The sequence below is a fragment of the Biomphalaria glabrata genome, chromosome 14 (assembly GCF_947242115.1).
Source record: "Biomphalaria glabrata chromosome 14, xgBioGlab47.1, whole genome shotgun sequence".
Classification (NCBI taxonomy): domain Eukaryota; kingdom Metazoa; phylum Mollusca; class Gastropoda; family Planorbidae; genus Biomphalaria; species Biomphalaria glabrata.
This window is the reverse complement of record NC_074724.1, coordinates 29,983,636-29,997,293: the sequence shown is the minus strand read 5'-3', so window position 1 is coordinate 29,997,293 and position 13,658 is coordinate 29,983,636. Positions and strand designations below refer to the sequence as shown.

General features: G+C 37.0%; 1 protein-coding gene across 5 annotated transcripts in view; it reads right to left on the bottom strand.

Annotated features, from left to right (window-relative positions):
• Window positions 1-6,800: 6,800 nt before the first annotated feature.
• LOC106071282 (uncharacterized) overlaps window positions 6,801-13,658 on the bottom strand; it is a 162,627-nt gene continuing 155,769 nt past the window's right edge. For 4 of the 5 annotated variants that reach the window (XM_056010359.1, XM_056010358.1, XM_056010356.1 and 1 more), the window contains exons 7-9: window positions 10,852-11,058; window positions 9,509-9,601; window positions 6,801-8,623 (exon numbers count right to left, since the gene is read on the bottom strand). In XM_056010359.1, the coding sequence (XP_055866334.1) occupies window positions 8,412-8,623; window positions 9,509-9,601; window positions 10,852-11,058 (512 nt within the window). In that variant the 3' untranslated portion in view covers window positions 6,801-8,411. The remainder of the gene's footprint in view (window positions 8,624-9,508; window positions 9,602-10,851; window positions 11,059-13,658) is intronic. The other variant, XM_056010360.1, reaches the window with a different exon arrangement.

Here is a 13,658-nt window from a genome sequence, read left to right as displayed (position 1 = left end):
CGGGTCAATGAGAAACGTGAAACAATTATTTATTGTACCAAACAAAACATGAATCAATTAGAACAAATTAACCAATTAGTCTAATTATTATTGGTAATTAACCCTTTTGTTTGATATCGAATAACAGAAATAGCTTCTACATTATTGAGAGATATAGCTTTAAGTGCGGAGTTCTTACCATTAGATAAGGTTATTTTTTATGATTTGCTTGTTATGTTTTTCTATTTTATTGTAGTTATAGCGATGTTTAGGGTCCTTGTTACAATGCAATTGGTTGGCTAATACTTCCAAATATTTTCTAAAGTTAAATCGAATGACCCAATCGTCCAAATGTATGCTGGAAGTCTTTGGGTTAGGAAATAAAAAGTTGAAATAGTTTCATCCCCAACTTTAAAAACAAAAGACCAGAGAACACACACTACATTTCAAGCTAATACTACACTTTATAATTTAAATTCAGTCATAAATTCTTAAAAGTATACTTGACATGAAGCTTGAAACTGAGACTGCCAGTTTGGACTCGCATTTAAGAAAGCACGAGTCAGTATGGCGCTCATTTTACGGTATTTTCATGGGCCCGCAGTAATGAGCTTCTTCTTTGCCATTTTCATTATTATGTTGGAGCGTTCAGATGACTAGACCAATATATGAGATGAACTGGGCAGTGGTTTCCAAATCATGCAGCTATCAATACAGTTTTCTTTCTATAGGAGGTGTTATGGAATCAGTGTCTTGTTCGGGTTTCTTGACAAGTAATGCAGTTTTTGTATGACATGGTCAGCATTCTCTGCTAACACTCCACATGGGCAGATTTCGCTAGTTTCAATTTCTAGTTTTCAGAACGTAAGCTGTCTCATTCTGTTGTGTCCGGTTCTGAGTCGAAACGATTTGACGTTGATCTTGTCGGGATAGCTTATCATAGGCGTCGTCTTTCTTGTGATTTCTCGTATATTCTTTTCACTATTAGCTTCTTCATTTCTTCTGGATAGAGTTCCACGTCACAGCCATTAGTAAAATCACTAAATTCAGAGGCACTTCAGGACAGAAGCCTAACAATTAAAGAAATACAAAAAACCAAATCTAATAAATTACTCAGAAAGACACAAAGATAAATGCACATTATTTTATTCCATATGAAGTAAAAAGTAAAGTTCCCTTTTTAGATCCTACGATCTATAGAGCAGATGGTGTTTATGTGTCCACGGTTAACGAGGGCGTCATGTAGCCAGCACAACGACCAACTTCAACTAATGTCAAGTACCCATTAGAGCTGGATGGATTCAGAGGCGCCCTAAATATCCCAAAATTAAAAATTCAAGTTTCGAACCCGAAACACCGGTTCGGAAGCCAAGCGCTTTACCATTCCGTCACAGCGTAAGGACCCATTCGAACAAGTATTTCTTCTTTCCTTGTGCATTTAGAGCATGGAAAGAGTTGCCTGAATCCGCCAATCAATTATCAGAGCTCAAGTCTTTAATTAACATGCACGATTAGATCCATACATGGATACACGTAGGACGTAATTATCTTCTCTTTTGAAAGAACGTCTGTCATTTATAAGATAAGATCAATTTATTCATTCAGAAACACTGACAAATTATTCGTCAAAAATCCTTTTCTTTTAATTTCTCTAATTTGCTGTTATTGACAACACTTCAAATGACATATGATAATAAAGTCAGATTAAGTCATTATAATGAGGCATTAAGAATGAATAAACAATAAAATAGAAAAACAACGAATGAATGAATAGATGAGTTGATACTTATAACAATGCAATAAGCATATATACACATAAATACAGTTAATTGGAAATAAATTTACATTGAAATACGGCATAAACTACTGGTATCTACAAGCATTTATTCAAAGTAATGGCATAATTGAATAGGCGTACTGATAATTTAAAAAACAAAATAAATACATCGACTTACATGGCTACAATAATACGCTTGGTGGATCATTTGTAATTTGTCTGATGTCTGGTTAAAAAAGATACCAGGCTCGGGCGAGACCACTTGTTATAGTAGTCCTGAGCAGTGACTTGCGACGTCGCAACATGTGGGCAGTTTAGACCAATAACTGGTTACCACGTCACAGGTAGTGACGTCGGACCTAAGACGTGGCAACGTGCTATTGGTTTCAACTGTACACAGGATGCGACGTCACAGGTCAGTGTTGAGGCCTTCTATAACGATTGGTCTGGGTTCGAGTCCCGGAGAAAGAACGTTTTTATCGATATACTAGGTTGACGTAAGAAAAGACATTAAAGGAACGTATGTGACATTTAAAAACATGAATTGTCAAAAGAGTGTCGCTCGAAGCATGGGACAGAGGCGTTTCGCCAGAGAAGCGGCTTAAAGAGGGACAGGAGTGTAGGTTATACACAAATAAAAATAATATTAACATATAAATGGTTGCAAGCTAATAAGACGGCGGCAAGCTTATGGTAACTAACTGTGGATTAATCTATGCTAAGCAGGACTACGGGGATGGCAGCGGGCAGGATATGAACCCGGGAACATCGACAAGTCCGAACGACAGTCCAGCGCGCATACCGCACGACCCAGGCAGCCACACTAAAGATCTTAAAGATCTAGATTTAGCGATTTTTTTTTATATAGTCGCTCAACTGGCAGGGTAAGACATATGATTATTAGATTACTATTTGTCTTCAATATTTATGATGTCCTTATAGGATATTTTACTAAAATACTACTTGAAAGACAAAAGAAGATTTAAACCCAGTTAAACCAAGTTAAATTTAAATGTAATATAAGTGGAACAGAAAGAAGGGTTCTAGCTTGTTAGTCCGAAACACATTTAAGACAGTTTTAACAAAAGATCGCCTCAGTCCTATTATTATGGGTGTTGTAAGGGTTCAGTTTTAAAATATACCCCCCTTCCCCTTTTTTTTTTTGTCAAAAAAAATAGATGCTCAGAGGAAGACCCAGGCATTGATGGATACGTGTCATGGAGGCAGACTTAAGACATGCACACGAGTAAAACGAAAGTAGCAGATATGTCTTTACAAAAATAAGAGAATACATAATGACCAATAAAGCAGTGATAATCCCTGTCACTGTAATGATGACATTAGTACACGTTGGAAACAGGCTCAACAAACAAAATGTACCGGTATATTTTTTATTTAATGGGGTTCAAATGTATTCCAACAGTCTGCAACAATCCTAATTGTAATTGTTTAAAGATTCATTCCAGACTCGACACTTATATAAGCCTAATTTAAGGTTCTATGACATAATCATGTAATCTACACAATTGCACTTTTTTTTTTAGCCTGGGTTAACTAGGGTGTCATGTGGCCAGCACAACGACCAACTTACTTTCCCCCTGGTACCGTTTAGAGTTGGGTGGGCTCAGAGGCGTCCTTAAAATTCCGAAATTCTAAATCCCAGTCTTCACCGAGATTTGAACCCAGGTTTGGAAGCGAAGTGCTTAACCACTCCGCCACCGCCCCCCTTTACATACAAGATAGCGTAATTTAAATTTCTAGATCTAGCAAGACTATTAGTAAAAACGGTTCTCACAATATTTTATTGGTCCTGTATAACTCTACTTCTACACTATGAGATGCCACGATTGCTTTTATATTTTTTTGTTGCAATTTTATCATATTCAGTTTTTCTTAAGATTTTTTCCCCTGTTTAAAGTATATGGCTGATATCTCCTTAAACCAGTGTTTCCCAAATGTTTTCCTTAACGGAGCACTTCGCACATTCTGAGTGTTTAGCGAACACTTTGCTTATTTTGTAAAGAGATTAATTCATCTGGTGGTCTACTATTTAATTATTCCAGTAGTTCTCGGAACACCTATTCAGGCCTAGCGGAACACTAGGGTTCCTCGGAACACAGTTTGGAAAACACTGCCTTAAACAGCTTCAGATTACAAAACTGTATCGGCGCCTTGCCGCTCCTTATGAAACATAGCTGTTGTATCTGTTGCATACACGAGGGATACCAAATAGCAATCTAATTACTTTTAAAAGCATACATAAGAAAAAAAAAGAAACATTGCTTCACTGGGGTCAAAAACATTTGAACGAAATTAACTTTAATACATTTTAGTTTTTAAAAATCAGCAACTGTATCGATCACTAATATCTCCCCCCCCCCACCCCAATCCCAGGCCCTTTTTTTTTTTGTTTGTTTTATTATTTAGAGCCAATGAATAGCTAACAGCTTGGCTGACAGTGTCTCGTAGCTTAGCTCATTTACCTTTACCTATCCCTAAGTCTGTTGGACCGTTGGGGCACCAAATAAGACTCGTTGGCCGTCTTTCTCCATTCCTCACTGTCTTTTGCCTTGTTTAGAACCTCGTTAAAGAAGAAGAGGCAGAGAAAGCGATGGGAGGGAGAAAAAAAAAGAAACATTGCTTCACTGGGGTCAAAAACATTTGAACGAAATTAACTTTGATACATTTTAGTTTTTAAAAATCAGCAACTGTATCGATTAGCTCATAGGTGGCCCAAAGCTGACTCTACTACTATTTATAATGATATATATTGCAGATTGTTTTCAATTGCATGGAACACATTTGGTTGAATACTAAATTCTGACTAATTCAAACAACGCTGAGCAGTGAGGAAAAGAAAAAAAAAAAAAACAATAAAACTAAGATATTCAACAAAATGAACACAAAATAATATTTTAAAATGTCAAAACGTAAAATGAGCCGAGTGGCATGTTTAAATCTCTCATTTCAATTTCAAAACATAAATAAGTGCATTCTCATTAGCAATTATAATATTATATTATTATTTTATATAGCGCTACTTTCATGCTTATAGCATGCTCAGAGCGCTTTTGGTCCAATCTCATTTGTGGACCAGTGAGGGGGGGGGGGGGCAGGGGGTATGTAGGAGTTGGTTTTCCGTGCTGCCTTTAGGCGCTCAGTAAAGACAACTCTGCCCGAGTCGGGTGTCGAACCTCGAGCCCCCCAAGCCAAGCCAAGTTCAAGCGCACTTGGCCTCTCGAACACGCTTCCCACCAATGAAAAACTAATTGCACAAATAATCATAATAACATTTTAAAATTGAACACATTTAGATATTCCTAATTAAATAAAACTAATAAAAAGAATATAATAGAATAGAATGAAACATAAATCATGTGATATATAAAATAAATGTTTAAAATGTGTCTTCTCAGTGTCAAACTATTGAATACTAGCTAACATTTTGTTATTCAAAGAATTCAGACAGATACATCTACAATGATACATTTATATTAAACAGTCATCACAGAGAGATCCCCGTATTTCATTATACACATTATCACCTTGGATATAATTCTTATCACACCTTTTATCTGCGTCAGTGTGACAAATATATAGGTCACAGCTGGGTCTGCATAGCTATTTGAATTGTGAATAGACTTATTATATTATTATTATTATGTCAGAAAGGAACTAGTATTCATTCTCTGGCCCTGCCAGAGTCGAGCTTCGTTAGGGAGAAACAAAATTCAAAGTAGTCACTTTAACAATGTCACTGAGAAATTTTCTGATGATGTGGCAGGTCTGCAGCAGTACCGCCCTCTGACAGGTAACGAGATCTTATTAGGAATGTTAAGGGCTTTGAAGGTGTCTGTGATATCATATGTCATTATCTCCTCATTTGATATAATAAGGTGTACTGTTATCTTAGACACAACAATAGTGAAAATGCAGCGGCGCCTGGTGATTAATAAGCTGCAGCTGTGCATCAAGTATCAAGGATTGGTCTCTTTAGTCACACAAGAAGTTGCAAATGGAAAAAATCGTCTCTCGAGACGTAAAATGCCACAGTCCATTGTTGTTTTAGACAACTTCCATAGTCCCTTAATCTCTGAGATAAGGTTCCCATATTTTCTTTGTTATTTCCATTTCAGTTTTCCTTTAAGTATGGGATAGTGGCACGGCGTTAAAAAGTAATCAGGGCGATTATTATTTTTATTATGCCTTTAAGATATCACAAATTAAGATTTAGTTAATCACCACCCAAGCTTCACAGACACAAGTTGCAGACAAGAAGCTGCTGACAAGTCGCAGACGACAGTCATGCTACTTTGTTGTTTATGTACGTACGTCTGGCCTGAATCCTAACGAACTAATCTTCTGGACTGTAATCTTTTGATGCAGCACACTCTGATCAAATAGTGTACTATAAGTTCATGTTATGGTTCTAGGTGTAAAAACTATAGCCTTAAAGGACATGCGTCAGAAAATATAGCAAACCCCTAATTATTAGCAATAATTGTATTCGCGACTTTGTCGCTTGCTACCAATGATACTAAGCAAAAGCTACCTTAACCTGCGATATTTGTGGACGGGAGTGTCTCTCCAAAATAGGGCTTCACAGCCACAATAGGAAGTGTGCGAGATGAACCATAGTCGTTCTACGACTGAAGGAGGCCAATGAACTAATGATATAACTGCCTTGTTATTACATGACCTTAGTGCAGGGAAGTGGCTCCGCAGGAGATGACGATCTTCCAACTATCCAACAAAATTTATGCAAACAGATCATGCCCTTTTTTCCCCCACTAATCTTAGAAATTAATGTATGAGTTTCGCTGCATATAAGTTTGTTATTCACCCAAATAGAATATTACTGTAATGATACTATCAATACTCTTTATTCCTTTATAAATATGCAATTTTGCATGCAGTAATAAAAAGTGCACTTATACAGAAATTTGTTTTAAAAAAATATGTACAAAAACAGAATAAATAGCAAAAGTCTATTTAGAAAAAAAACCTGAAAGAATTGGAAAATGTATCAAGATGTAACATTTACCCGGAAAACATATGATTTAACAAAAGACAAATGCAAAAATGATCCAGTAGCAATACTTGTTATATCTTCTCGTGTAGTTATTCCCCTCTACTGTAGGCCAATAGAATTGGTTGCTTAAATTTGCATTTAAAATGTTAACTCTTACTAGTAACTCATTACAAATTCTACTTTGATGCGATAATGGCTTTATGTACAGTCTGAATGATATTAGGACGCGACGTTGTAGGCTTTTTTTTTTTTTTAAAGTAAGGCATATAACTGTTCCAACCTTTTACAGTTTGACTTGGGAAATGGGTGGAGAATCTAAGAATAGGGACCTGGGCTAACTCTAGCGTTAAGCATAAAACACAAGTAACATCATAGCGACAAAGTCTGAAATATATGTTGCAGACATCAATACCACATCTTTATTAAAAAATTATACATTCCTAAATGAACCTAGAATGGGAGACATCCATTGCATTTACCACAATTCAGACAAAAACAATGTCGTCAACAAGATTATAGGAATAAAATAGTAGAACACAGTTATGTACCCTTTGTTTGGAATAACTCAATAATAATAATCATAATAAACCCAGAAACAACAAAACAGTGCCTTAAGCTTAAGAGAGCAATGATTTGTCGCAATAATACTATATACATTTTAAATACAGAAAAATAAATGAACACTTGTTTAAGCGTAAAAGAAGGTAAAAAATATGTTTACAAATATCTGTTGGGCTGGTGATCATGTGTATCTAAATACATGATTGTACATCTAAGCCTAAAGAAATCACGAAATTTCAACGTCTGCTAATTAATAGGTTGTGAACCAGTGGAGGCTGAAGCTTTGTGCACTCAATGTAAGGGAAACAACCAAGAAAATGATCATGAACTCCCTGATGGGTAGGAATTGTGGAACTTTGTACATATTTACTACATGTATGAATATTTCAGGTCGCAACGCTGACTGATGAACTATTTGCACTTTCGCCATAAATAAAAAAAAAATGGTGTGCTTTTAAGTATGGAAACGAGATCGCACAACAATGAATAGTGGATGATGACGTCATGAAGTGTGTAATTTGACATGCCAGATTTTATTCCCGAGTGCTTCGAAAATTAGAGTGAATTAGTGTTAAAGCCATTCCTGCAAGTCTTCTGTCGTTCAAGTTTTTGACACACATGTTATTATTACGAAGTTCTTGGACACAGCCGACGCCACTCGTGTGAAGCTTCCGTTCACACGTTCGTGTCACGTGGTTTGGTGACGTGAGCATGTCATGTGACAAAGCGACGTGTAAAGTGTTTTATTTTTAAGAGATACGGGTGGCCCTTTTGTGTGCTCAGCAACTGGCATATTAGGTTCTGTTTAACCCTCTGGCATATTGAATGTATTTTTATTGCAATATGCCAGCTTGGCTTTAGTGACCTTATTCTTGTGCCTTGCTATTGTCAGTGTTACAACTCTGATGTAAACTTAATACCATTCCTAATTCACAGTCTAGAAACTGTCCTGAAAAAAAAAAACTTCAAGAAATGAACGCTGGACTTAGCTCATTGGCTGAAGTCTGAACACGTGACTTCTTTAACAGAATAGCAGTGGTATAATCCTCAAGTGTTCCCCGATCATTCGTCCGTTGAGCTAACTGGTACGCATGCGTACAGAGGGCTGTTCTGCCTCGTCATGCCGTCCCTCCGGGTATTGTAGTGGACTTTGGGGCTCCCGGAACTGAGGGCGGCTATCTCCCCGTCTTCACTCGACTCTTGGCCTATTGCGTCTTGAGGCTGGACATATGGGACTTTAACGCTGCTGACCACTGAAGGGGGTCTTCTGTAGGCTGTGGAGAGATGCAGATCAAGATGTCAAAATAATATTTAAATTTATTTTCAATACTATTTTATATTTAAATGTTCGTCTTGCTTGCTGATCAATACTTTTAGTAATTAGTTTATTTATATAAATACTGGCAGAAAATGAGGTAGTAACTCTTTACATCATTGTGAATTGTCAGTTCTGGGTTAACGCTCTTGGTCTTATGCACTTTCTTAATTAATTGCGTGTTATTTATGTATTGATAAACTGAGTTACAAAAAATGGCCAGCGGGATTTTAAGCTTCTGACTTTGTAATAAATTTTAACGGCAGATAGAAAGAAAAAACAGAATTCACTTTATTGAAGTCACTATGAAAAGTTTGAGGCATGCATTTATGGAGCTCGCTTCTGACACCATAACACAGCAGTTAAAAATTTGAAAGTGCTAATTTTATAAGTGGTATGGACGATATTTACAAACTTTTAAAAAGACTTTTTAAAAAGACTGTTGCACGATAATGTATTCGAAGTTCCATTAATTTTTAATAGTATAAAGCAATAATTAAAATGTTAATTTGTTGTTGTTTTTTTTATTCTATTCATTGTTGATTTACAATGCGTTTTAATAATGAATCCTCTCTCGGGCTAGGGTTAGACTTTCAACCGTTCAAATTAATGATTAAAAATCTGGCCTTGTTCTTCGTTTTATTTTAAAGAACAGATACTAGCACAAATAATAATGAACACAAAACAATTTCTTTTAGTAACAAAGAATCAGATCTAGGTGCAGAGCTAAAAATAAACAAAACATGAATTCACAATCTTGGGAGAATCTCAATGGCTACTGGGACGTACATAACGATTTCCTAATGAAATGATGTCACAATGAGACAGTGAGATGATCAATTACCAGAGTTCCTATTATGATTTCGAGCTGAAATCTTACGTATGCCAGGCCGACATTCGTAGGGTTGTATAGGGACTGTTTCTTCTTGGGATAGAACTGAACAAGCAGTATGGAAATAAGGAAGCATAAGTCAGAGTGCCAACAGAAACAAATGAAATAGATAAAAACAAACCGAATAAACTGAATAATTAGTGAAGGACATGACATGCATGCAAAGGTGTACAACTCTACTTTCCTTAGCGATAATTCTAGTAATAATTTTGGTTACCTCCCCTATCAGACCTCTATTAGTTTTTATGCATTTAGTTTCAAAAGCTAGTATTCTTTAGTTTCGTTTGTTGAAACTTAAGATTATGATAAAAGAATTATGTAGTTTAAACACAATAATTGTAGACAGCAATATTATGCAGTATAACTAAATGCGCAACATACAACAATTTAAAACTAAAATTTAAAGTTTAATACAGGTGTTAAAGTTTATGATTTGTATGTGTGTGTTGGCTCGTGATATCAACAAAGCATACAGAAATTGTCCTGATTTCCAGTCACTGTGATACTCTAAGCACAGTTCTAGTATATTCTATGGCCTCCTTCAGTCGCGAAGCGACTGTGGGTCATCTCGGTGAGATGAATGCCTGGGCATTAACTGTGGTCGGAACGATGTCGCCCACACATCAGTTCCCCCCCTCCACGCAGCTTATGTATCCAAAGGAACGGCAGTGCCGATACAGTTTGGGGTCAGCGGCGTCGCATGTTCTGCCAGAGTGTAGCACTGGGTGCTGCAAACTGCCTTAGGGTCGCCAGCTCCTAATTTTTCCTCAGGGTTGACTCCCGAAGCCTTTCCCATGTTAAAAAGTGTAAGGGTTGTCTATATAGAACTATTTAGAATGGATGTATCAAAACACTTCGTAGAATGGGATAATGCTGATTGATCAGCCATCAATTACAAGCATGCTAATCCTTTTACAATATAAAAGTAGAAAGCGTTATGGCGTGAGCTTTTTAAAATTCAGAGAGAAGAACTCTTGCTAAGCCTGAAATTAAAATGGCTTATTTCCCTTGACTTTTCGTATCGTCTAGTGACCCATATACTCTACAGAAGCTATTAAGTGTCTATATTTTAAATGGTGAATCAATATTTTCATTGATATGTAATAAACTACATATTACACGCCTATTATGCTTAACATTGTTTTTTTTTAATTTAAGTTATACATCTAGGGGAGAAAAGAAATGTCATCATTGAAAAAAAAAAAACAAGTCAAACCAAAGATAATAGTTTTGTGCAACCAAAGGGAAATAATCACATTAAATCTAAAAATAAAACAAAAGGAAAGACAACTTACTTCTCGTTCTGCGTGGAGAGTGTGGGATCGGGGGTAACGGCATGTGCATGTGGTGGGCCGCTATACTGTAATGGCTCCTCGAGTTGATGGTCCTGGCCGAACTTTTGCTCTTGATGGACGAATCTGTCCAGTCCAGGTGATGGTGCTCAGGCGCCATGCAGTAGGCAGGTGGGCGGTACATGTCTTCGTCACGGCGTTGGCATTTACCTGGGAAGGTCAACCAATCGAATTCATTCACAGGTATTCATCACAAGTAGTCCTAAGAGACTGTTCCTATATCTATTTAATATGTGCAAAACGAACTAATAGGCCGCATTACTATACTAGGTTATTATAGTCAGACCCTAAGCAGGTTTATTCCAGAACAGAACTGTTAAACTGAGCAAGCATGACAATTTTTCATGAATGCCAAGAGTTTTCCTATATTATACCACTGGCGGATCCAGAACTTTTGAGTGGGGGGGGGGCGATTTTTTTCCAAACCCTAACCCTAATGCCCAGTAAACCCTAACCCTGTGCATAAAGGTGCGTACAGCATATATATATATATATATATATATATATATATATATATATATATATGAGAATTTTTAAAAGGCAGCATTTCTCAACCTTTGGCGAAAAACCAAACAACTGAGGATGTGCTATAAGTTTCCCAAGTGGGGTTCGGGGCGAAGCCCCGACGACAAAAGCGTTTTCTTTCTTTTTTCACTGCAGAAAAGTATTCTCCTGACATTTACAGCTCATTATTCATCAATAGAGTTCGGGGCGAAGCCCGACGACAAAAGCGTTTTCTTGCATTCTTCATTGCAGTAACGCATTCTCCTGACATCTACAGCTCATTATTCATCAATAGAGTTCGGGGCGAAGCCCCGACGCCAAAAGTGTTTTCTTGCATTCTTCATTGCAGTAACGCTTTTCCCTGACTACAACTCATTATTAATCAATGGAGTTCGGGGCGAAGCCCCGACGCCAAAAGTGTTTTCTTGCATTCTTCAATGCAGTAACGCATTCTCCTGTCATCTACAACTCATTATTAATCAATAAAGTTCGGGGCGAAGCCCCGACGCCAAAAGTGTTTTCTTGCATTCTTCAATGCAGTAACGCTTTTCCCTGACATCTACACCTCATTATTAATCAATGGAGTTCGGGGCGAAGCCCCGACGCCAAAAGTGTTTTCTTGCATTCTTCATTGCAGTAACGCATTCTCCTGACATCTACAGCTCATTATTCATCAATAGAGTTCGGGGCGAAGCCCGACGACAAAAGCGTTTTCTTGCATTCTTCATTGCAGTAACGCATTCTCCTGACATCTACAGCTCATTATTCATCAATAGAGTTCGGGGCGAAGCCCCGACGCCAAAAGTGTTTTCTTGCATTCTTCAATGCAGTAACGCTTTTCCCTGACATCTACAACTCATTATTAATCAATAGAGTTCGGGGCGAAGCCCCGACGCCAAATGCGTTTTCTTGCATTCTTCACTGTAGAAACGCATTCTCCTGACATCTACAACTAATTACTTGTTAATGGAGTTCGGGGCGAAGCCCCGCCGCCAAAAGCATTTTCTTGCATACTTCACAGAAGAAACGTATTCTCCTGACCTAAAACTCATTATTAATCAATGGAGTTCGGGGCGAAGCCCCGCCGCCAAAAGCGTTTTCTTGCATTCTTCACTGTAGAAACGCATTCTCCTGACATCTACAGCTAATTATTCATCAATGGAGTTCGGGGCGAAGCCCCGCCGCCAAAAGCATTATCTTGCATACTTCACAGAAGAAACGTATTCTCCTGACCTAAAACTCATTATTCATACTATTAAAAAAGGACCTTATGAATAATGTTGTACTTGAAAAATATTCTAACATGAATTTATAGGCCCTTAATACATTGCAAATAAAACTGATTTGTTCCTTGAAAAGATAAGATACCCCACATATTTAGATTTTGGCTTTGAGGATCTCCGCCGAAAAAAAAAATATTCGATAAATAATATTCAATAAGATCAAAGTATAAATTGTGAGTTATAGTCCCAAATTTATTTAACTAGAAAAATATCAGATTGAGTAAAGGTTAGAAAAAGGCGACTATGAATACGCCATTTGGGTTTAGAACTCATCTCAATCGTGACTCTTATACTGAAAAATTTCGTTTGAATTCTAACTTTTCGAATGCAAAGTCTTTCTTAAAATAATTATGATAAATTCATGTGAAATTACATAAACTCTGTTTGGAAATGGAAGGGGCGGTAGAGTGAAAACGATTAATCCTCGCTTCTTTAATAATATCTGCTAAAGATTGCATTTGGCATTAAAGAATAGGGGTGGGGCGACTCGATATAAGATTTTAATTTATAGTATATATAAATTATATTAGTGACAGATGTTTTTATTTTGTAATTTCTTAACTGTAATACAAAAAGAAAAAGTATTGGTTTGTCCGATGGGGGAATGGCGATTGCATGTATCCCCCCTCCCACCTGGTACAACCCTTTTTCATTTAAATTTACTAATGATACAATTTGAGATTAGAGTGTGGTACGACATAATATACAATGGGTTCACATATCAATACGTAGTTTATATTATATAGATATTCAACTAATTTTGTTCACAAACTATGATTCTCCATAAAAATAGTACCACCCCCCACTCAAAGGGCTAGAGTGGGGAGGCCAGTACATGCAATCGCCCCCCCCCCCCCCCAATCTCACCGAAAGGGCCAAGATACCAGAAGGCGAACGACATAATATAAATCTATATATTAATTCAACTAATTTTGTTCACAAACTATGATTTCTCCATTAAAG